This window comes from Periplaneta americana, chromosome 11 (assembly GCF_040183065.1).
Source record: "Periplaneta americana isolate PAMFEO1 chromosome 11, P.americana_PAMFEO1_priV1, whole genome shotgun sequence".
Lineage (NCBI taxonomy): Eukaryota > Metazoa > Arthropoda > Insecta > Blattodea > Blattidae > Periplaneta > Periplaneta americana.
In genome coordinates, this window is record NC_091127.1 from 13277218 (window position 1) to 13301100 (window position 23883).

The following is a 23883-nucleotide window of genomic DNA, read 5'->3' on the forward strand; positions in this document are numbered from 1 at the left end:
ATGGGGTTATGAAATCTGAAAATGCTTTGGAAGTGAAAGAATGTAAATATAATGTAGAATAACACGTTAACTTTGAACACTGATATTGTTAGTACCTTCTGTACAGTGTTTTAATCATTACTGTAATATATTAAGCCCTTATCATTTCCACATAACTCGTAATGAAACTGCATTAGGACACTGCCTTCTTAATTTAGTGCTGCACCGTAATGTCATGGTTTTCAGAAAAATAGTCTATGAAGAAGGCCATGTTTCAAGCATACATTTCCAAAGCTCCCTAGTGTGTAGTTTACAAGTCATCTAGTTGCTAGTCACTAGTGTGTAGTATGGACTTGAGCTTTGAGACATGGCCTTAATATCCTTTACAAATATAAAAATCAATTACGTTTGTGTTCACCTTCAATATCAAATCTTTCACGTTTCTAGTAATTTTGTGACAAACTAAATTTTAGAATGACTACACACAAAAGAATACAAAACCATATAAGTATAAAAGTCAGCATGGTACATATAAAATATTCATAGTATATAATAATAGAGTTTGTAAGTTTGTAGCTGCTGTAAGCAAAATATATCGAGTGTTTTATGGGAATTATGCTTGCTAGAGAATATTAAAATGGCAGTTCAACCATTGTTGCCCTTTCTTTCCAGATTATATAAGGATAATATTAAATACAGTTTGTTCCTTCATAATTCAATGAATATGAAGTAAAAAGCCACAATTACTCAGCACAATACAAGTCAGTTATCAGAGATGTATTTTATTTTTATAGTGAAGGAAGACTAATTTACACGGTAAACTTCAAGTTTTAAGAAATGAAAAATATACGAGAAACAATGATTAGGAGTAAATAGACAATTGATGAGTTCAATAACTAAATTATTTAAAAAATTGTAGTTTTACAGCGAAGATTATACTGTTCCTTTTCTTGATGTGCTTTCAGATCCAATAACATGGCAGTAAATATTGTTGTTAGCTGCATATAAACTACATATAAAGGCTGGTTTACAATAAACCGGAAACTAGAATCGGAACGAAAATGGTAAAATTGTTAAAATGTGTACATTTAAATGAGCATTCACAATTAACGAAAAGCTTGCCGGAGCCCGGGATCGGGAACGGAGAGTTGGCCAAGTTTCAACTTTTGCGTTTACGTTTCCGATCACAGCCCACTAGATTCATTCTATTGTCGTATATTTTGTAGCAAGAAGACCGTGACATAACCTATGCATTATTTTGTTCTGTGCTGTGCATCATGGAGCAAGTTTTATTTGATGAGATTCTAATTTTGAGTGTTGAGGAAAATCCTCACGTTTACGATAAGCGGCGCGCCTCGTATAAAGATGAGAAAATGAAGGCTCTCAATAGCTGCATCTTTGAACACCGATTGTAAGTGAATCATATTTTATTACTGTATTGGTTGTATTACACACTACATATTCAAGCTTCAATTCAATAACTACTGTTGTGTTCATTTTTGTTCTGTTACAAATGTTTCTTCTCTAATTATTTTACGTTATGGTAGGCTTAAAATAGGTTGTGATAATAAAGATGCATGGACATATTTATAGTACCGTACATAATGAAATGTTTCAGTTGAAATTTCGAAGTTGGTTAACCTTTGTTTATGTTGGTTGCCTTGTACTCATGAGAGAATGCCATTGGTCAATTATACACAAATAACATCAGAATGAGTAATGTCGACTTTACATATCGTTATCGATATGCATAGTCGCCTATGTTCTTGGTTTATTGTGAATCAAAAATTTTCATATTCACGTCCTCTGCTTCTTGTTTTCATTCTGGTTCTCGTTCCCAGTTTATTGTGAACCAGCCTTAACTGCTACAAAATCAAACAGTTCACACTGGTCGGATATTTTGTTCACCATAAATATCTGTGCGATACTACAGCACAGATATCCGAATACACAATATCAGTAGAATATTTAAAGCTTATTTCCATTTTGACATTTTATAAGCTGCATTTATTAAAGATACGATATATTACACATTATAAATTTGCTAAAAAATAGATTTAAGCCGCCAATTTAACACAACACATTTAAAAGAAATTTAGGGTTTTATTTATACTGCAGCACTGACAATGTATTACATACAAATGGAGGAATGCATTGCATGTGCGACAAAAAGGGGTCAGTCTTTCGCATCTAGCAGCAGATTGAATTGAAGTGCGACCCAAAATCATAATAAATGAAATTTAGGAAAGCAATTTACCCCCTGTATGACTATGAGGGAACAAATATTACATACCAAACATATAGGCTACTATGTGTACATTCTTTGTATTCCATATTATACAGATTTCGCAGATAAGAGTGGACTGTGGGTGATGGTTCTTCAGTTCCGCAGATGGCGCAATGTAACATTTGCAGTAAATCTATTCATACATACATTAACAGCAGTGCTCCTTTTCCTTGAGTGATAACATCGTCAGTATAAACACAAATAGGTGACATGGCTCTGTGTGATTACTTGCTGATCAATTTAGGGAAACGAGCATCACGTATTTAAGAACTCTGGAGAGAATAAGCTTGTAATTACATAAAGGCTCATTCACAATGAAAATTAAACATAATGTAAACGTTACGGTAAAATCACATCATTCACGATGGGAACATAAACATAACTGCAAACATACTTGGTAACCATGGAAACATAACAAGATGCCATTTCCTCATATTCTGTTGTATACTTCAGCGCTCCACGATTGTGTTCTGTTTGCAAATCACGTAAGCATAAGCATGAAAGTTTGGATTTGCAAACTTTCATGTTAACGTCTTACAGTAATGTTTATGTCAATGCTTATGTGAATGATCCCATTTGGTAGCCTGGGCGCAAACTTCTGTGTTTATGTTACGGTTATGTTTAATTTTCATTGTGAATAGGTACACACTGATTGCTAGTACAAGACGTTGACATGAAAGTTTGCAAACTCCAAACTTTCATGCTTATGCTTACGTGATTTGCAAACAGAACAATCGTGAAGCGCTGAAGTATACGACAGAATATGAGGAAATGGCGTCGTTATGTTTCCATGGTTACCAAGTATGTTAGCAGTTATGTTTATGTTCCCATCGTGAATGATGGTATGACTTCTTGATTTTACCGTAACGTTTGTATTCTTAAGTTAACGCTTACATTATGTTTAATTTTCTTTGTGAATGAGCCTTAAGCCAGCAAGGTTTGTTTCCTTTAGTGCAAAAAAAAATTGATTTTATTTGGTTAGAAAGTGAATTCTAACATTCTGCATTTACCAGTCAATTATTGTATACATTACAAAACATATTTCATAAAGGAACTTACTAATTTCATGCACTTTATTTCCATAAAACATAACGAAGGTCTCAAAAATCATTTCGTAAGAGTCCACAGTCTACACTTAACTGCAAAGTCTCCATATCATCCAGAAACACAATTATTAATAATTACTCTTATGTGCCATGGAGGCTTTATGATTACTTTTTTGTTTAAAAATATTCAGACTTAACCTATAATTGCAAACATTCTGTAACCTCATAATATTTTAATATAGACGTAAAAAGAGTAAGAAGTCTTCACCCTTGACCAATGAAGTGATCTTTCACTTTAACTTCAATATGAAGTCTCTTTCAGCATCAGATCAGGTTTCAGAATAAGAGATTCAGTTTTCCTAATTGAAAGGGACGATGTATAGTGGAGAGGATTCTTCTGTTATGTTTATTTATCTTCAAAGTTGAAAACTGGATATCTGGGGGCATACTCCAAGTCTCCCTGTGTGAACTGGTTGTCTCCAGCATCTCTGATATTTTTTGGGCCAAACATGCTTTCAGAAAATGCTGCTGGAGCTGAAAAAAAATCGAAAATGTTAACAATCACAAGGTTTTTTTTTTATTATTATTCAGTAAGTGAGTGAATGAGTGAATCGGATATTAAGTCACGCACACGCAAAATTGAATTGTGAATGTAGTCATAGTCACAGAATTTTAACTTTACAAAAATATCAATTTCAAATACACATTGGGTTCAGTGAACCTTCTGGTAGTAGCTGAACAACACGTAAAAAACAGTAATTGTGCTTCAAAATTAGTTAATCCTGATGTGAGTCTTATGTACTGTGAGAAAACATCACTATAGTCCTGTCGCTCTAATTTCCGGCAGCCAATCACGTTGTAGGTCGGCTACATTTAAACATGTGTGTCTTGTGATTCGCTGATGAAGACGTTAAGCATTTCCTAAGGCTCAATAAATATTTAATATAATCGCCCGCCATTTTGGCTCTTTCGTTGGCGTTCGCAGAAAGCACATGAGGACATTATTTGCCGCTCAATTATTTGCTGAATTACAGTGCGTTTGATTTATTATCGTAGGAGCTACGACATGATAATTTTTAACGGTGTGGCAAATAGATCCCTTGTCTGGTAGCTCGGCAACGAAAGAACAAAAATGGCGAACGATACTACGTACCTAGACATTATAGAGCCTTGACTTCCTGAGACGTAAGCAAAGAGGAGGAGTCACGCCGGGAATAACACCGTCTCGACTATACATATCTGTTTCTATTTCTCAAGGAACCATCTGTGTGTAACATCGTCAGCTTACAAGCAAAACACATTAAGTAATAAATGTTACCTCTAAGAAAATGGCTTTTTGAAAGCTCTTGACAAAACTGAATCCTCAAAATATTATTTTTAGTAAGTTGTTTTTCTTTATATGTATTTAATTTTCCATTTTAAGTTTATACACGTACATTATGTACATTATATATGCCTTTTTCTCAGAAGTAATATTTTTTACTTAATGTGTTTTGGTTGTAAATCGACGATATGATATGATATATATTTCGTCACAGCATTTCTTACATGTAATGGTGAACCTCACATTTTCACATATACGGTGCTACCATTAACAATCATTACAAATAACACTTCGTTGCAGTATACTTTAATAAAACTGCCCTAATCCCACTAGCTATCTCCCCTCTTGCTGCTCTGTCCATCGTCTATTTAATACTTATCCTACCTTGTTCTTGGCTGTTCATTATTTATTCACTAATTTATATATGAAGGGTACAGAGAAAAAACAGAATCACAATTTTCTTAAGAATGATATCATCTAATTGAATATATTACTGCGGGATTCATTGCTGTTCCTAATGAAAAAGTAGGAAAGGATGACTGTATCTGTAGTGATAATTCTCCTTTACCAGTTTTGATAAGAAAAACGCATAAATTTTATAGTAATATACTAAATTAAATGATGTCGTCACCTTTATGAGAATTGTGATGCTGTTCGTTTTTTCTCTGTACCCTTCATATATATCTTACTGTTTATACCAGTTCACTTCTACAGCTGAGTACAGATGCCTCAAACTAGGAAGCTGCCTGGAGAGGAGAAGTAGTAGAGCTAACGGAGGGGGCCCACCTAGGCTCCGATACCCAGGTATAGTCATATTATCTGAAAAGTTGACCTCTTGACAATATATTCAAGATGTACCCTCCCTATGCAGCCTTCTCAACTGTTATTAGAACTGAGCTGTACCGTTCTAGTCCACAGTGCACAGCAGTAGGCGGACAGTGGTAGGGGAGAAGTGCTCTATGCGCCTGCGCAAACGAGACAGCTTGCTAGTTTGAGGCATCTGTACTGTCACTTCCTCTCCCATTTCCACACCCTGACTCATGGATTAGTTTTTTCCCCAATACCTAGTCTTCTTTCCTTTTCCCATGCTCCTTGTGCCACTCATTCTCGCATCGACGATATATTCTCACCCACTTGTGTGCATATTGTATTTGTAATTTCAAAGAACATTTAATAGCATTTTGCCTGGTTAAGTCTACGCAAAATAACCTGCACACATAGTGTACTCAACTAGAAGTATTTATTTATTTTAGTAGGTTATTTTATGACGCTTTATCAACATCTCAGGTTATTTAGCGTCTGAATGAGATGAAGGTGATAATGCCAGTGAAATGAGTCCAGGGTCCAGCACCGAAAGTTACCCAGCATTTGCTCATATTGGGTTGAGGGAAAACCCCGGAAAAAATCTCAACCAGGTAACTTGCACCGACCGGGAATCGAACCCATGTCACTTGGTTTCACTGCCAGACGTGCTGACCGTTACTCCACAGGTGTGGACAACTAGAAATATTCAGCATATAAATCAACCAGACCATGTTGGACCTTAGTGATGATCCAACTTGTAGGAAATGTGGGATAGAGGTTGATTCATCATCTCACATTTTGCTGGATTGCCCAGGTCTAAGCCAAATCAGGCATCGTTATCTCGGGAAACATATATTGTCTCCTGAGGAATTTCAGGAAATTAAACCCATTAGTATCACAAGGCTGGTGTCGCATTGCGATCTTGTAGGTTGATTTTTTTAATTTTTTATTTTAGTAGGTTATTTTACGATGCTTTATCAACAGCTTAGGTTATTTAGTGTCTGAATGAGATGAAGGTGATAGTGCCAGTGAAATGAGTCCGGGGTCCAGAACCGAAAGTTACTCAGCATTTGCTCATATTGGGTTGAGGGAAAACCCCGGAAAAAACCTCAACCAGGTAACTTGCCCCGACCGGAAATCGAACCCGGGTCACCTGGTTTCACAGTCAGACTTGCTAACCGTTACTCCACAGGTGTGGACTTGTAGGTTGATTTCCAGATTATGGGGTGCCTAAATGCTGTAATTTAATACCCTTAATTCAGAAGAAGAAGAACTCAACCAGACAACCTGTACTTACCGAGGTCTGGATATAATGATGGTGCAGGTGGCTGTCCCTGTGGCTGAGCATTAGGATCTGCAGGAGGCATGTTCCACGGAGTATTGCCTGGTGCAGCCGGTGGCACATTATATCCTGTAGGAATAGCCCCTGGCATAACAGGAACAGCTCCAGGGGCCGGAGGAACAGCTCCTGGTGCAACAGGAACACCTCCTGGTACTGCAGGGAAAGTTCCCGGTGCACCAGGGACATTGGCTGTCCCTCCGTTCACTTCTCCTGGAGATTTCTCACCAACTGGAGCAACAGGTGGCTGATATGAAGCCAGAGGAACAGTCCCCAGGATGATTGGAGTGGTGGTCTGCAGGTTTGTGTGCCATTTTGTAGCCTTTGCTTTAACCTGTGAAGATGTTACATGTAGAGGTGTTTATTATGTTCAAAAGACAAATAAGTACCGTACATTCCTATTAGAGCTCTGCATTCCAATACAAACAACTGACCCAAGAGTCATGATACACTCGTGTGGTACAAATCATGTTGTCAATAAGAGTATAAATATAAAGTATAAGGAGCATTAAAAAAAGATAAAAAAAAATGTGTTCGTGTTTATCATCTAGTTGAACAGAACAGTTATAATATTTTATGCGAGATCGTGCGTATTTGCTTGTTTTCCACAAAGAACCAATACGCGGTAAGTGTGAAATACCACATTCAGTATTCCCAACGTAACACACATAACAATTTCCCTCTTCTTACCGCTTAAGCGCGACATTCATTTTACTGCTTTAGGCTTTTAACATATTATTTTTAGAGACGTTTAACATAGTAATAATTATAAATTGGAAACTTGCCACTGCAATTTCACCTAAATTGCAATGTTAATTATTGTTTTTAAATATTTGCAAAAATTAAGTAAAGTCTACTACTCCATGAAACTTATTGCATTCCTGATACAAGTAACATTAAGGAAGCCGTGAAAAAATCAACAAGATTCCAGATGCGGATGTTATTACTGCAATATGTTATATAAATAATATTGTTAAAATATTAAAATGAAAAATAAATCATTACATAACCTACCGTTCGTTTTAAGTTCGCATTTATAGACTGGGGGAAAAAAAGACAGACGTATATCACGGCCTGCTGGAGTATTGTAAACACAGAACACATTTTATAGCAACAATGTTGAAGAAAGATATTTTGGTTTTCCGAAATTGCCGTCATTAAACAGAAACCAACATGGAGATTTCATTGCAACTAATTAGAAATTCGTCTTTCAGGTATGTAATAAACGATCTTCGCACAAAATAATGTATGATACACGAGCGGTATGTTTGTTTTCATGTTCTCGGAAATTAAAAAAGCTCAACTACGTTTCGCTTTTTCAATCTTTTCCTCGACCATGAAAACGTCAACATACCGCTCTTGTAACGTATATTACTATTGTAACAGTTGTATTCGTAATGTTACAGGACAAAAGTAAGTACATTAAAGAAACCAAAGAGGAAATTCTAGATAAGAATGAACAAAAATTATTAATTTTAAAACCAAATAGCATTTTTTCCATCAATTCTTTTAATTTTGGAGTAACTTTAACACGAATTTTGTTTGCTCCATCCTTGATATTTCGTGATATGGTCGTTGGTTGTGGAATAATAGAATCTGCATATGCCATACCATAAGTAGCTCCAATGTCAATCATTGTCTGTGATTAAGCATCTCTTAATATACACTATTGTAAAAATATGTTAAGCAAAGTGAACATGTAGCCTAGATTTAGTTTAATTTTATTAAATATTGTGACTGATTATGTCTTCTTTTGAAGAAATTTGAGGAGTATCTCAAAATCTGTTCCTTTTTTGCAGACACAATGTTTTTTTTTTTTTATTTTAGTAGGTTATTTTACGACACTTTATCAACTTACTTACTTACTGGCTTTTAAGGAACCCGGAGGTTCATTGCCGCCCTCACATAAGCCCGTCATTGGTCCCTATCCTGAACAAGATTAATCCAGTCTCTATCATCATATTCCACCTCCCTAAAATCCATTTTAATATTATCTTCCCATCTACGTCTCGGCCTCCCCAAAGGTTTTTTGCCCTCCGGCCTCCCAACTAACACTCTATATGCATTTTTGGATTCGCCCATACGTGCTACATGTTCTGCCCATCTCAAACGTCTGGATTTTATGGTCCTAATTATGTCAGGTGAAGTATACAATGTGTGCAGCTCTGTGTTGTGTAACTTTCTCCATTCTCCTGTAACTTCATCCCTCTTAGCTCCAAATATTTTCCTAAGCATCTTATTCTCAAACACCCTTAACCTATGTTCCTCTCTCAAAGTGAGAGTCCAAGATTCACAACCATAAAGAACAACCAGTAACTAAGCTACATTAAACATTTTCATTACTGACATAATGACTTTGACAAGAAGGATGCTAAATAACATTATTGATAATATAAAGCATTATTTCATTTAAAGAATTGTGTTATTTAAATGCTCAAATACTTCCTGCTTTTCGTGCTATCTGAAATAAAAACAAATGGTAACCTTCTTAGGTAGGCTGTTGGCTGTTTGGGTTTCAGGCATTAAAAGGTGATGTAATTGTAGTGAAACAACCTCGAGCTAGCGACTAACTGAGCAAACATTCCCACTGATCTCGACTGCATGTGCTTGAGCAAATCATTTCCCGACTGCCTTCTTCGCAACCGAAGACTGATTGGTGAGCTCCAATCAGCCATTTCCATGGGAATGCAGAGGTCCAATTCCTATACAATGCAACATAAGATACAGGACTAAAAATCCCCCTCTGAAACTTACGTTCAGGTCGTAATCCAAGTCAATTATACTGCAGTTATTCAAATTGGACGGAGGTAGTGGTGGAACTTTTAGAATCTCCGTCCAATTGTTCGTTGCATGAGGCTCAACAGACCCCAACACCAGCTCTCCAATCGTAATCTTGTCCTTCTTGGTACTCTTGTTAGGATTGGTCACAGTGAAGGTAAGAAGCTGTGGAACAAAATCATTATGTCACACACAAGATTAACTCAGACTCCACTCCAATCAATCAATCAATCAAAGGACATTATGAAGCATGTTGACTCCATGTCGATTTCACAAAACGCTTCCACTCCGTTCTGTCTTTTGCTAGTTCCTCGTAGTCTGGAACAATTAAATGCGTCCTCTTACCTTCCGAAGTGTACACTTGACTTCTCTTATAGGTACATCACTGCCATTTTCAATATCCACTGTGATGGGAATATCTTGGCCAGGAACGTAGCCTCCTACAGGTAGTGACAGGGTCATTGTCAGAGGTCCAGATTTCCAACAGCAAAATCCAAAATGTTTCGACACTTCTTTCTTCACTGGTTCCTAGGTAAAGTACATGAATAATAATAATAATAATAATAATAATAATAATAATAATAATAAATATACATAGTTTTCATTTTTTTCCCAGAAATATCTAGATTAAGTACATGATAGTAAGAAAGTAACTCAATAGAATATTGATTATCCAAAGTAATTGAGGTCAAGGTTACTTTGGTTAATGAAATAGATCAGAAAACTAAATATACAGGATGCAAATAATATACGCTGTCGCACTTATACAAGTGGTATAGCAATAACACTTTCTTCTGTTTCACACTTTTTAGCGTAATACAATATACATAGGTTGGATAAAAAATAATGGCAACACTGCTGTCACGTGACGATGGTGCGTTCGAGAGCTGCCAGCTGTGTGGACATGAACAAGGACTGTTAGATGAGTTAGTGCAGCCAGCGGCGACAGTACTCTGTCAATCTACTGCAGTGTGTAGAATGTTGACTTTCATAGGGATAGTGCGAGCGTCAAGACCATTCTTACAAAACTAGAGCAACGTTGCTGGATCAAAATTGAAATGGCACGAGGTCGTAGTGCACAAGAATGTTTTCAGGGACTGCGTGAAGCATGTGGCGATGCAGCGTTGCCATATCACACAGTTGCACGATGGGTTAAAGCGTTCCGGGAAGGCCTTGTTGCACCGGTACCAATGGGAAGGTGACGACTTTCTTGGATGAATCGTCGCTATGGATGAAACCTGGACTCGCTCGTATGAACCAAACTTGAAACGCCAATCAAATGAATGGAAGCATCCTGGTCCAAAGAAAGTGCGCCCTACACAAAGTGCTGTGAAGGAGATGTTCATTGTGGCGTATGACATTGATGGGGTAATACTGCACCACGCTGTACCTCCAAGGCAGATGGAAAACGTGGACTCCTGGAACATCCACCGTACTCACCCGACATGATCCATGCGATTACGATCTTTTCACCAAAGTGAAAGAACCACTGCGAGGGACCCGGTACAATACCAGAGATGAACTTATCCGTGCTTTAGGGCAGTCAATACGGAACATCAACAAAGATGGACGCGCTGATGGTGTACAACGCCTTCCAAACATTTGGCAAAAGGTAATAAATAAGGGGGGGCGACTATATAGAAGGTACGTAAATGTTGTACCCCTGTGAATAAAGCCATGTCAGAAATATCGAACTGTTGCCATTACTTTTTATCCAACCCTAGTATTGGCTTGATAACTGGTTCAGTCTAAAGACTGGTCCACCACAAACCGAAATTGCTCCATTTGACAATATCCCCAACAGTGATAGATACTTCATTGAATTATATTTATATGCAAGAATTTACTGCACTTCTTTTGTTATGTGACTGATTTCATTACATAAATAAGGATGTATTTAATGAATATTCTAACCTTTGCTGTTTGGTGAGTATTCAAATCTAATGGTGAAATAACAGTAAATGCTGCTTTTGCTTCCTGATCGAACTTCCATGGCCGATCCAATGTAGCCTTGACAGTGTACCGAATGTGTCCGTGCTCTCCTTCAAATGATGACGGAAGGTTTGGAGGCAAATGAGTAGCAAACGGATAGCACAGATCACCAGCTGGTAACTCAACCTCGCCACCTGCAAACAAAAAAATTGCTCCTCAAGAACTGTAAACCATAAAATAAAATTCTTCATTTTTGTATCGAAACTCCATCCTTACATCCAAAGTCCTGTACCTCGCACCAGTTGTTGACCTTTTTCCAATTTAAGATATTACTCCATCGATTGAAAGCAATACTTTCCAGCTCTTGTCTTTCATTTCCAAACAAAAGGTTAATATATGTAATGCTTCTTAAACCTATTTGGCTCTATGGATGTTCATTATGGGATCGGCTTCTATAAGTCAAATCAAGCGTGTTCAAACATTCCAAAATCGGGCACTAAGGATAATCACTGGAGCACCATGGTACATGAGAAATGAAACACTTCATTCAGATCTAGATCTAGCCAAAATAGAGATTGTACTTCATTCTTCCTATACACGATTATATGCAACATTGTCAACACATTCTAACAGCTTAATCAACCAGATTCCTCGGAACCTGCCCCCTGCACAGCCTGGTCGTTGCCTCAAGAGGAAAAGACATTGATTTGTTGATGCTTTGAGGAACGTTAATGGATGACACCCTCTCCACAAGTCTCATATTGTTGAAATGTTAATTATTTAAGCACAATTGATAGTACCAATGTACAAAAATTGTCAAATAAATTATTAAAAAAAAATATATATTACTCAACATGAAAATATTAGGGCCAGAAAAATAATTAATTATTTTATTATAGTTCGAGTAACGTGAAATTTTTAGATGTTTTATTATTTTCGGTATCCTCTATCACCTATACAAATATCTGCATGTATAGATTGACAAATTGAACTGAAACCCTGACCGAGTTACTACGTGAGCGCTGGCTGTCTTGGGGAGGAGCAAGTGAGAAAGCAGGGGGGGAAGGGAGAGAGCACTATGCACTATGTACTTGCAGGTCCACTCACAGTTTGTCAAACCTGCTAACAAAAGCATTAAAAGGTTGACTAGTTGCCTGCAATGCTAGTATAATGGAACCTTCCTAGCCGACAGTCGAGGCAAAAATGAAGAATTCGTTATTGTGGTAATACTGGAGAGTGGTTCTTCTATTGGCCGCGATGCCCACACACACCCTCTCAGATATTTAAGTGGTGATTGGTGACTGAATGACGAGGAGCGAGGGAGAGAGAAGAAAGAAAGAGAGAGATTCCGGAAGTTGGCGTGTTTTACGGGGTTTCACTTGAAGTTGTCAAACTATATATATCATTATTTACATCCTGTATGGTAAGGCATGATTGAAAGACTCTTCAAAGACGAACTTAATGATTTCAACTGACATATATATGAGGTACATACAGGATGGAACTCTATGACTGGCTGGAAAAAGAAACTGCCTGCTACATTATCTACAAATGTGATTAATTGTCGATTATCTAATGTTACGCATCCAGCACAAAGAACACCACAAAATGGGATTGTGAGTACGCTTCTGAAAATAAATATTAAAACTGAACTATTTCATTAAACGAAGAGTGTTCGCGCGCTAAGCGAAGGGTCCCGGGATCGATACCCGGCCCCGGAACAATTTTTCCTTGAAATTATTCAAACCTGGTTTACAGGGAGCTACTACCTGAAAGCCAGATTTGCATATTTCATTAAATGTTATTCTTATGTTATAGATAAAATGAATCCATGTCTGGGATGTTCTAATCGTCCTCTTGTCTGGATCTTCTTAGGATAAATTCCCGGAATTAATAATAATAATGATAATGATAATGGTTTTATTTAACCTGGCAGAGTCAAGGCCATATTCTGTAACACACAACTTCGATACAAATAAAATATTACATTATTAGTGTCAGTCATATTCAAGGAAATGTGGTTTGCTCTGGAGTGAAGACAAGGTCACCAGACATCTGGATTTTGTCAGACATGCCCCTCCTTCTTTGGGAGTGTGTTCTGCATCTGGCCAGGCATAGTGGGAAATCAGAATTTGTCCTGCTTTTCTCTCGTCAATTTTCAGTGAATCAAAGAGAGAAACCGTCTATATTTGGAGTGCACAAGAGGAATTATGTTTATAAAATGTTGTTGTTGTTTTCTAATGCCAGGCGTTTGACAATAAAGTCATTTGACCTTTGCACTCCAATATTTTTCAAAGATATTATCATGACCAGCCACGGAAGCACAGATTTTGAGGTGTTCCGAATCCATTTCTTGGTTTGAGTTGCACAATGGACAGTTAGGGGACTGATATATTCCAATTCTATGCAGGTGTTTGGCCAAACAATCATGGCCTGTTGCCAATCTAAATGCAGCTACAGATTAACTGTGGATTATGATGCAGAGAGTTCCATTTTTTCCCTTGGGATTGTGTTATCAAATTTTGTTTGTTGAAGTCTAAGTATGTAGATTTAATAAATCTTTTCACAGAGTAATACGTAGATTTAGTAACAGGTCTGTAAGTAGCAGTGCTGCCCTTCTTTGCTAAAGCATCCGCATTCTCATTTCCCAGGATTCCACAATGGGATGGTATCCATTGGAATACAATTCTTTTATTGAGTGATATTAATTGAGAGAGCATTTTAGTTATTTCTGCTGTTTGAGATGAAGGTGTGTGTTTAGAGACTATTTATAGAATAGCTGCTTTGGAGTCTGACAATATAACTGAATTCTTAACTTTATTGATGTGGCATAGAAGATTCCTGAGACTTTCACTTATTGCAATGATTTCTCCATCAAAACTTGTTGTTCCATATCCAAAAGGTTTATAAAATGTAAGTTAATTCCTGTGTGGATGGCTACAAGATTTACTGGATGACAACATTCCTTGCTCAAACAATGAGGTCATCAGACCAATTATCAGGAAATTAAACAAGTTATAAGCTTATTAATAATCTGTACAGTTAAACAGTTAATCCAACTAATAATAATAATAATAATAATTATTATTATTATTATTATTATTATTATTATTATTGTTGTTGTTTAGTCTGTCCAAACACAGGTCTACACCACACAAGTGATACCAACAAGACACCACTTATGAAGGCAACTAAGCCAGGAGGTAATGGGGTAGGGTAGCTAGTTCCTTTCCCCCTCCATTGCATACATCGCCGATTAGCTACATATTACACTAGTCCGACTTCAGATGCATACAAACTTATTATTATCATTACCAGTAACAGTTTTGTACCAATTTTATTGTATACTAAGATTAACAATTTATTTAGGCCTACCTTATTATATGAAATATTGAAAATAAGCATCACGTTATCATGTCCTGTTTTTTTTTTTCAGGTAAAATATACTGCTTTTTATATTTTTCACCTGGTAACCCTAGACATAACGGAAGATGGGGCATGTTAGTACCTAGATATCCTATGCGGGTCCACAAAGGGAGGATTTAACATCTCAACCTGGAAAGGACTTACTGAGGACTGTGAGTTAACTTCCGAAACAAGTTACAATTTCAGATTTACATAATTAAATTGGGTCTATATGACCATAGGATATCGGTAGTGTGTTTATGAGAATATATGTTGGCTAGATTGGAGAATGGGGTGATGTCATGTGGTCGACGTATGTGAGAAGGTTAGTGGGTTAGTTGAGGTGATATCTCAGTGACATGAGATCAACTTATGTGAGAAGGTTAGTGGGTTAGTTGATGTGATATCTCAGTGACATGAGGTCAACTTATGTGAGAAGGTTAGTGGGTTAGTTGAGGTGATATCTCAGTGACATGAGGTCGACTTATGTGAGAAGGTTAGTGGGTTAGTTGAGGTGATATCTCAGTGACATGAGGTCAACTTATGTGAGAAGGTTAGTGGATTAGTTGAGGTGATATCTCAGTGACATGAGGTCGACTTATGTGAGAAGGTTAGTGGATTAGTTGAGGTGATATCTCAGTAAGTTTTATTTACTCGTCGTGTTGGTTTACGTCGGCCATGTTGTGACGTCAGAATCATTTGTCAAACTTGACGAAAATTAAGCGATATCCTATAATAAAAGAATCCCATTAAATCCACCCTTTGGAATATAAAATGATGGGCAAAGGGCACAATGGGAATGAAGTTATCAGGCTGAATATAACCCTTCTCCCCATTAGTTCTGTTCTGTTCCTCTTTTCCCAGTGAATAACTATTGTGAAATTTGTGGTGGTAAAAGCAGTTACATGGTATGTTTTTTCTGTGCATCTAAGTTTCCTTGCCGTTCTCATACCAACATTACTGCATTATGGCAATCACCTCTGAATTAGGTTTGTAGATTAAAATGATATGTAAGTTTAAAGACTACATTACATTACTGCTCATACTTACTGCTCCCACCAAGCAAGTTGAATTTGTTTTCAAAGTACTGCTCCTGGGAGGAGTAATTGACAGTCACATTCTGAATACTGCTAGCTGCAGCAGCTACGGCACTGGTGGCTGCCGAAGCTGCACCACCGGTACCACCTTCATTTGCAGCATTAGCATTAGCATTAGAAGCAGTAGAAGTTGCTGTAGCTGCTGCAGCAGTTCTTGCTGCTGTAGTGGTACTGGGTTTGGCTCTCGTCTCTGTTTCACTCCATTGGACAGCAGCTTCACCCTTGAAATGCATAACAAGAGCTGGAAAGGGGAGGAAGCGTAATTAGTAAATTAAATGTTTTCTAGAAATTGTAATACTATTACCAATAACAATCATATACATTTCAGTAATTAAAACCTTAACAATTTGATCTAGGACTACTTATTTTGCCCATTATATAGGTCTACATCATTAATGTTTTTTAAATTTACGCTTTAATTTATTCATATGCTAGTAAGTACTTTATAAATTATAAATAAGTAGCTTCAAACTTGTTGCTTATAATATAATCGTTTATGTATCAAGGGCGAAGTGAAGATGTTTATAGCAAGGGCTGCAGGATTGTTGCAGAGGGCCTCTGGCCTGAGGTTTAAACATGAAATTTCGCCAACGTTCATACATTATTTTGTGGCACACTAGTCCGTAATTGAATAAATTAAAACTTTTTGATAAGAGTTTTAAGTTAGAAATTAGCTTTGTGTATGTATGTCTTGTTTAGCGTGTTTTGTTTTGGTATCTAGGGGTTGTTTACTTAAAAAAAAAAAGAATGTTAAGTTATCAGTCTCTGAATTTAATAAACAATGTTATATTGGAAATGATGTCGGAATTTGTTGAACCCGAAATTCCTTCTGGAGTTGTTATTAAAGCCAAGTAGTAGTAATAGTAATCTAATGCCCAAATTCTTGGATATATTCCATTTGTTTTCTTGCTTCACAATAAAGTCCAGTCAGCATTCTTGTAGGTGACGTCTTGAGAGCTAAACAACTCGAAAAGTGATCCTTATTCATAGTAGAATTGTCTTCACGACACAGGATACAATTTAGAGAGTTGAAGGTTCCAATTTTATACAGGTGTGTTGGCAAATAGTCGTGACCTGTTAACAATCTAAATATTCCTACAGCATCAACTCCTAAAAATTGGTTGACGTAATAGTGAATTAATAATTTATTGTAACAAGTGGTGAATAATAGGACTAGTTTGATGACGGAAGGAGATAGCTCAGTGGTATTGCATTGGACTTGCATTCGAGAGCTTCCGGGTTCGATCCACGGTGTTGAGGGTCGAGTTTTTTTCGTGGTTTTTGTCGTCTGAATATAACGAATTTTCAAATAAATGACGAATGCCATATTTAACCCCAATTACAATCACGAAATAATAGACAGTACATCAGCAACAAGCATTCCCAACAGTAAAATAGAGACAGTCACGATATGGCCTAGAAGTTAAAGCGACTATAAATAAGTACAGGTAAAAATAATGTGATTATTTTTATAATCATTGCATTTATTATTTCAATAAATTAATTTTATTATTTATAAACTCGAATATTACCTCTCACAGGCTCATATTGTGGCTCCAACTTCTTAATAGGTCTATTCAAAACTGCGGAATTTTGATTATTAGCCTAACGTCGGTACATTTAGCAAAGGGAACAATTGAGAGTAATACGACTTTTGTTAAGTTAAAGCGACAATAAATAAATACATGAAAAAAAAAATGGAGAAAAAAAAGGAGATAATGAAACAGAAGAAAAAGAACTGCTATTTGAACGTAATGACAGAATTTAATTTCCTCTCCACCTAAACACCGAACATTTCCACGCATATCCAGTTTGTAGAAAAGCGACTTATTTTCAAATTTATTTAGTTCGCAAACGCAAAATCAGACGCTGGACTACTCCTTCAAAACAATTCATGCCGTTCATCAACGATACAGTGAGAATGTAGCCAGGATATGGAGAGAAAGACATTAAATCAGTTCCATATACCACAGACAGTGAAATATACCGAATACGTCTTAAGGTAGGATGAAGTCTCTGCTAGGGAATTATCTGCTCTAATTGTAAATCTCAAAATTCTGTGTAATTCATAGTTCCATTGTATTACATATTACATATAGGCCTATGTAATTTTATATCGAAATGTCATGCTGGGAACTTTACTCTGCCCTTCCCACTTTCTCTCCCACCAGCACAATCCCTGTCCATGAATGCGCTACTTGTATGTGCGGAATGGAATGCAGTGAGAACTTCCGTTTACGAATTTTGTAAAAAATAAAGAAAGAGATAAAAATGGATATAATTTACAATTTAGTTCTATGCATACCCAATTTTTTTTTATTCTTTCTTAATTAGAAGAAAAGTATGTGCTGTTAAAAGGTCTTATAATGTGACAGAATTTCTATTACAATTAATGCTTACCACGTATCTTTTTCGGTGAGTCCACAGTCAGTAGTACACGTCCTGTAACTGGCTGTCCACTATAATAGGTTGACCACGGATTGTCAAAAACTATTTGGAATTTTTTAAGCCCCATGTCTAACAGAAGTCGGCACAAATTCTTCTGTTAAGCCTACCACACCTTACGCCTTCTGCAGCCTACTGCAAATGATAATAGAGGTATAAAAATATCTATGCCATCATATATTCGATAATCGACAAGGTCTCAATGATCGATTCTAGTGTACCGATAAACACACTGCCAGAATAGATGTTTGCTATAGCAGGCAAATTTTACGTAGTAGTTCGTGATCATCCCAGGAAGGTCGTTGGTGCTGCAGGCAGGACCACAGATTACTCGAGAGTATCATCTGTGCTTGGTATGGTTCGTCTCTGAGTAGCCCGCACAGATGGTATTGTATGTCAAGGAGACCAAAGACAAGTATTAAAAAAGTGGTAAAACAGGTTGCAAATTTGCGAAAAAAATACGTTGGCTGTAATTTTAGTGTAAACATGAAGTGAAAATATCACTAATAAAACACGATTTGTGCTGTTTGGTCAGTAAATTGTATTTCTTATACAAACTTCGAAATGTTAGGAAGGAAGACATATATTTTTTTGAACTTGCACTAAAAGCTGCAATGTTACGTAGAAAATAGTGAGATTGATTTCTCTGCCTCTTCACATTGAAATGTACTAAGTGTTATAATGGCATCATCCACCAAACGCTCATGGAGGCTACGTAAGTTGAATAATGAGTTATTATTTCTAAGAATTTAACGCTCGAATATAATTTTCCAGATAAGTAAGGGGAGTTTGGTTATGTGTGATTTTTTGTCATATAAAGTAGTGCACCGTTGTTTTAATATTTATGGTTATTATGTGGTTGTTTCAGAAGATTTTGTGGCCCATGGGTCCAATGTCAATTGTTTGGCACTTGGTCACAAATCTGGTCGTGTATTGGTAACAGGAGGAGATGATAAGAAAGTTAACCTATGGGCTGTTGGGAAACACAACTGCATCATGGTTTGTTACGCATGTTTATTATTTAAGTGAAACTTTTATATCTCCCACACTACACACGGGTGAGAAAACATACTTAAATTATTGAAACTTTTTCACATTCCTCTCCCTCACCTAACCCACTATCCTTGTCACATATCTCGACCTCATGTTATTTGGCTATCCTCTCTTTTAGTCCATAATGAAACGCAGATCAGACGCCAGTCCCATGTGTGGTGCGGAAAGATACGAAGATTGGCCATTTTTTAAATTAAGTACCAGTAGCATTTACTGTTTTCTTGTTAATGATGTAGGCTATATGTTTTTATAGACATAGGCTTATACATTTCTAATTAAGAGTTGTAGTAAATTTACATCGTGGTAACCAAACAGGCATGGGTTTTCATTAGGTTCACTGATCACCGTCTATTGACGCCACCAATTCTTTTCATAAAAATTGTCACAAAGCAAGACCATAAAGAACGATATAGAATAACACACTGCATTATTAGCGATTGAGATGTGCTGTTTAGTATGGCGGTACTATTGGTATTGAAAGTCGATATTTGGGGCTTCATTATTAAAAATCTACTTTAGTATTCCGTAAAAGTAGGAATTAATTATATTATTCGGACAATCTGCAGTTTCCTATTGCCACTTCCAACGGACTCCAAACGAATATCCACACGTTTATCACTGGGATTGTGGTGCTGGAAATCAGTTTTGAACACTTTTATCACAGCTGCGACACATTTCAATTTTTATTGTACAATATATATGCAATTATCACTACAATGACACAATAACACAGACTCAACTTAGAAAACGTAGTCGCAGTTTTACTTCACTGCCACTAGATGACTCTCATTTCCAGCAGATAGGTGTAGCAGGAATGCCAATATCGGCAAACGAAATGAAACTGTGAGGAATGTTACAACAGGTGTGCTAAACATTAGGAATGTTACAATAGGGATATCCTGAACTAGCACAAACAGATAGCGCACGTGTACTATGAGGGATGCGCTTTGCGTGTGCATTTGTTTTTCGGTATATAAACATTGAGGATATACGTAATGTATTAGTATATTAAATACTCTTAAAAAGAACTAAAAATGGCAAATTTTTGTTATGTTCCTATATGTAAAAACCGGGGAAAGCTTTTTGTCTTCAATCAGGTCCCGAAATATTCTGAATATATGCTTTAAACCTTAAAAAATATAAGTAATAAAATTGGGTCTCGAAAGTGCTAGCTCTTAAATAAAAGTAACTACTTCAAGTAAGGAATTGTTGACTATAGTTTCATTTTGGCAGGGGCGTATTTTGCGGGCTACCGGTGGTAGCCCAAGGAAATTACAAAAGAAAAAGTTTATAATATAACATAATGTAATAATTTTTTATTATTAGTTTTACCATGGTAATTAAAATTAAAGTAATTGTTAGATATATTTTGTGTAATAATAGGGTCAGCGGTGGCCCAAACCCTTTAACCAGTATACGCCACTGCATTTTGGAAGAGGAAAAAGAAAAATTAATAAAAACATATGCAACCTCGACAGCGAGCTATGTTAGCTTAGATTATATGCAGTAGTTGTAGGAGTCTCCGAAGTTTACGCCTGCAGTAAACTCTCGATAACCTCGAATGTTTATTACCCAGGATGATCCCTAGCGAAATCCATTTCGTGAATAATGTTTTTAATGTACTGTACCCTAATTATTAAAGTCATGTTTTAAGTTCAAAATTTCAAAATCATACTACATAGTATTCAAAACTGCATGTCCTTAACCTATAAAACGCACGACTAATCGTGATACTATTGCTATCATATTATATCATCCTATTAAAAATTGTATTTGATTTTTCTGCAACTACAAAAAAAAATACGAGGAATTCAATCTCGATAGTCTCTTCCCTATTAAAAAAACACATTGGTGGCTGCATATCCTGTTTTTAGCGTACGGTTCTTAAATATTAATTATTGAAGAGGGCAAAATTCACTTTCGACATATTTTCTATTTTTTATTCGTGCATATTGTTCTCAAAGTTCTCGTTTTGGTTCATGAACATTCAATTTACTCGTATTTTATTCTGCATACTGCAGATTTCCCCACCCATCTCGGGGAATCACTCAATATTATACAGGTTTTATGTTATTATTTATTGTAAATTAATTTAAATTATGAGGTAAGAAAATATTGAATTATATGAAATTATACTAGGTTATACAAAATAATTGTAAATATAATTTTGACACTCACAGAAAACCAACAAGCGGGAAAACATAATCAACTGTAACATATGACAAAACATAGCCCTACAACATGTTGCGCTGCATGGAACGCTCCTGCCATCTGATGGTAAAACTTCGCATAAGATATCCCTATAGGTGTGTAGCACGTTAGGTTAGGTTAGGTTAGGTTAGGTTAGGTGTGTAAGATAATATGAATGGTTACCACAGTTGGCGACACTGCAATCATTCTCCCACTCCACCTCAAATAACGTCACATCGACGGAATATGGCCACCTTCTTCCTTCAAGTACGACGATTTTCCTATATAAGTAAGGAACCTATTTAGGGCGGGTTGGGTGGGACCACAGCTCTCCCAGTGATCACATCGAGTTTCTGCTACTCCACACTATAAAACTAAGGTATTTTCAGTGTTTGTTTTTTAATTCCCTATACTGGCAATATCAAATTCAAGATTCACCTATTATTCTTGTGGTAATTTGGCTGGGGCCTAACAGATTATTCTTTAAAAACGGAAACGTTAAGACAGGGTTTTATTGTAATAATATGTTGTTGTTTTCTAATGCCAGGCGTTTGACAATAAAGTCATTTGACCTCTTGCACTCCAATATTTTTCAAAGATATTATCATGACCAGCCACTGAAGCACAGATTTTGAGGTGTTCCGAATCCATTTCTTGGTTTGAGTTGCACAATGGGCAGTTAGGGGATTGATATATTCCAATTCTATGCAGGTGTTTGGCCAAACAATCATGGCCTGTTGCCAATCTAAATGCAGCTACAGACGATTTTCGTGGTAAATCGGGAATTAACTGTGGATTTTGATGCAGAGAGTTCCATTTTTTCCCTTGGGATTGTGTTATCAAATTTTGTTTGTTGAAGTCTAAGTTTGTAGATTTAATAAATCTTTTCACAGAGTAATATGTAGATTTAGTAACAGGTCTGTAAGTAGCAGTGCTGCCCTTCTTTGCTAAAGCATCCGCATTCTCGTTTCCCAGGATTCCACAATGGGATGGTATCCATTGGAATACAATTCTTTTATTGAGTGATATTAATTGAGAGAGCATTTTAGTTATTTCTGCTGTTTGAGATGAAGGTGTGTGTTTAGAGACGATTGATAGAATAGCTGCTTTGGAGTCTGACAATATAACTGCATTTTCAAATTTACTGATGTGGCATAGAAGATTCCTGAGACTTTCACTTATTGCAATGATTTCTCCATCAAAACTTGTTGTTCCATATCCAAGATATCTATAAAGTGAGAAGAGACAGCACGTAACACCTGCACCGGCACCTTGTTCTCTGGAGATCAAGGATCCGTCAGTGTATAAATGAAGCCAGTTTTGTGGAGGGTACCTAATATTAATTGTCTTTAAAGACAATTGTTTTAGTATTTCAGTGTTTACTTCTGATTTCAGTATTTCTTCTGTTAAATTTAGATTATATTCCATATTTAATAGAGTTAAAGGGTTTGGTTTAATTTGTAGGTTTTCTTTTAAATTTGGGATATTGATTTTCTGTTTTAATTCTTGAACAATGGATATGAAACTTTGAGTTTTCTATCTACAGAGAGGACTGTATGAATGCCAATTGTTTCCTGGTAATCTGATAAGTTTTTCATATTGAATCAGTGCTTTTTCTTCTATTGTCATTTTGATGCTGTTAATATTAGTGAGGAATCTCATAGAATCTATTGGAGTTGTTTTGTAATAATATAAAGTGTCAACTGAGTAAAAGATGTGTATTTGTTGGTTGATGTGCTGTGTTTTGTGTCCTGCAGAGCCTGAGTGGCCACACAACACCAGTGGAGTGTGTGCAGTTTGGCCACACTGAAGAGCTGGTGTGTGCGGGATCGCAGACTGGAGCCCTCAAGATATGGGATTTAGAGGCTGCAAAGATTGTGCGCACACTTACTGGACATAAAGCTACAATACGATGCATGGACTTCCACCCTTATGGAGATTTCCTTACTTCTGGGTCATTGGATACTTCAATAAAAGTATGCGGCTCTAAGATTGTTAACATATCACACTTGTGTACAAATAAAATTCTATGTGCTTGGTTGTGTTTAGTTTCTATTAACTCTTCTCAATAAATTTCAGCATAATTGATACCCAATTTCGTCCACGCCTGTGGAGTAACGGTCAGCGCGTCTGGCCGCAAAACCAGGTGGCCCGGGTTCGAATCCCGGTTGGGACAAGTTACCTGGTTGAGGTTTTTTTCCTCA

At 36.6% G+C, this 23883-nt stretch overlaps 2 protein-coding genes across 4 annotated transcripts in view; one reads left to right on the plus strand and one right to left on the minus strand.

Moving 5' to 3' along the window:
* Positions 1 to 3177: 3177 nt before the first annotated feature.
* Positions 3178 to 18609, minus strand: LOC138708819 (arrestin domain-containing protein 17-like). The gene is made up of 7 exons (XM_069839020.1): positions 18392 to 18609; positions 15945 to 16232; positions 11472 to 11683; positions 9903 to 10085; positions 9534 to 9722; positions 6738 to 7113; positions 3178 to 3846 (listed from the first exon to the last, which is right to left on the minus strand). The coding sequence occupies exons 1-7, from the start codon at positions 18504 to 18506 to the stop codon at positions 3719 to 3721; spliced, it is 1491 nt and encodes a 496-aa protein (XP_069695121.1). The 5' UTR covers positions 18507 to 18609; the 3' UTR covers positions 3178 to 3718.
* Positions 18610 to 18788: 179 nt separating this feature from the next.
* Positions 18789 to 23883, plus strand: part of kat80 (katanin 80) — a 60696-nt gene continuing 55601 nt past the window's right edge. For 2 of the 3 annotated variants that reach the window (XM_069839021.1, XM_069839023.1), the window contains exons 1-3: positions 18789 to 19151; positions 19305 to 19435; positions 23437 to 23655. In XM_069839021.1, coding sequence (XP_069695122.1) covers positions 19118 to 19151; positions 19305 to 19435; positions 23437 to 23655 — 384 coding nt within the window. In that variant the 5' untranslated portion in view covers positions 18789 to 19117. The remainder of the gene's footprint in view (positions 19152 to 19304; positions 19436 to 23436; positions 23656 to 23883) is intronic. The other variant, XM_069839022.1, reaches the window with a different exon arrangement.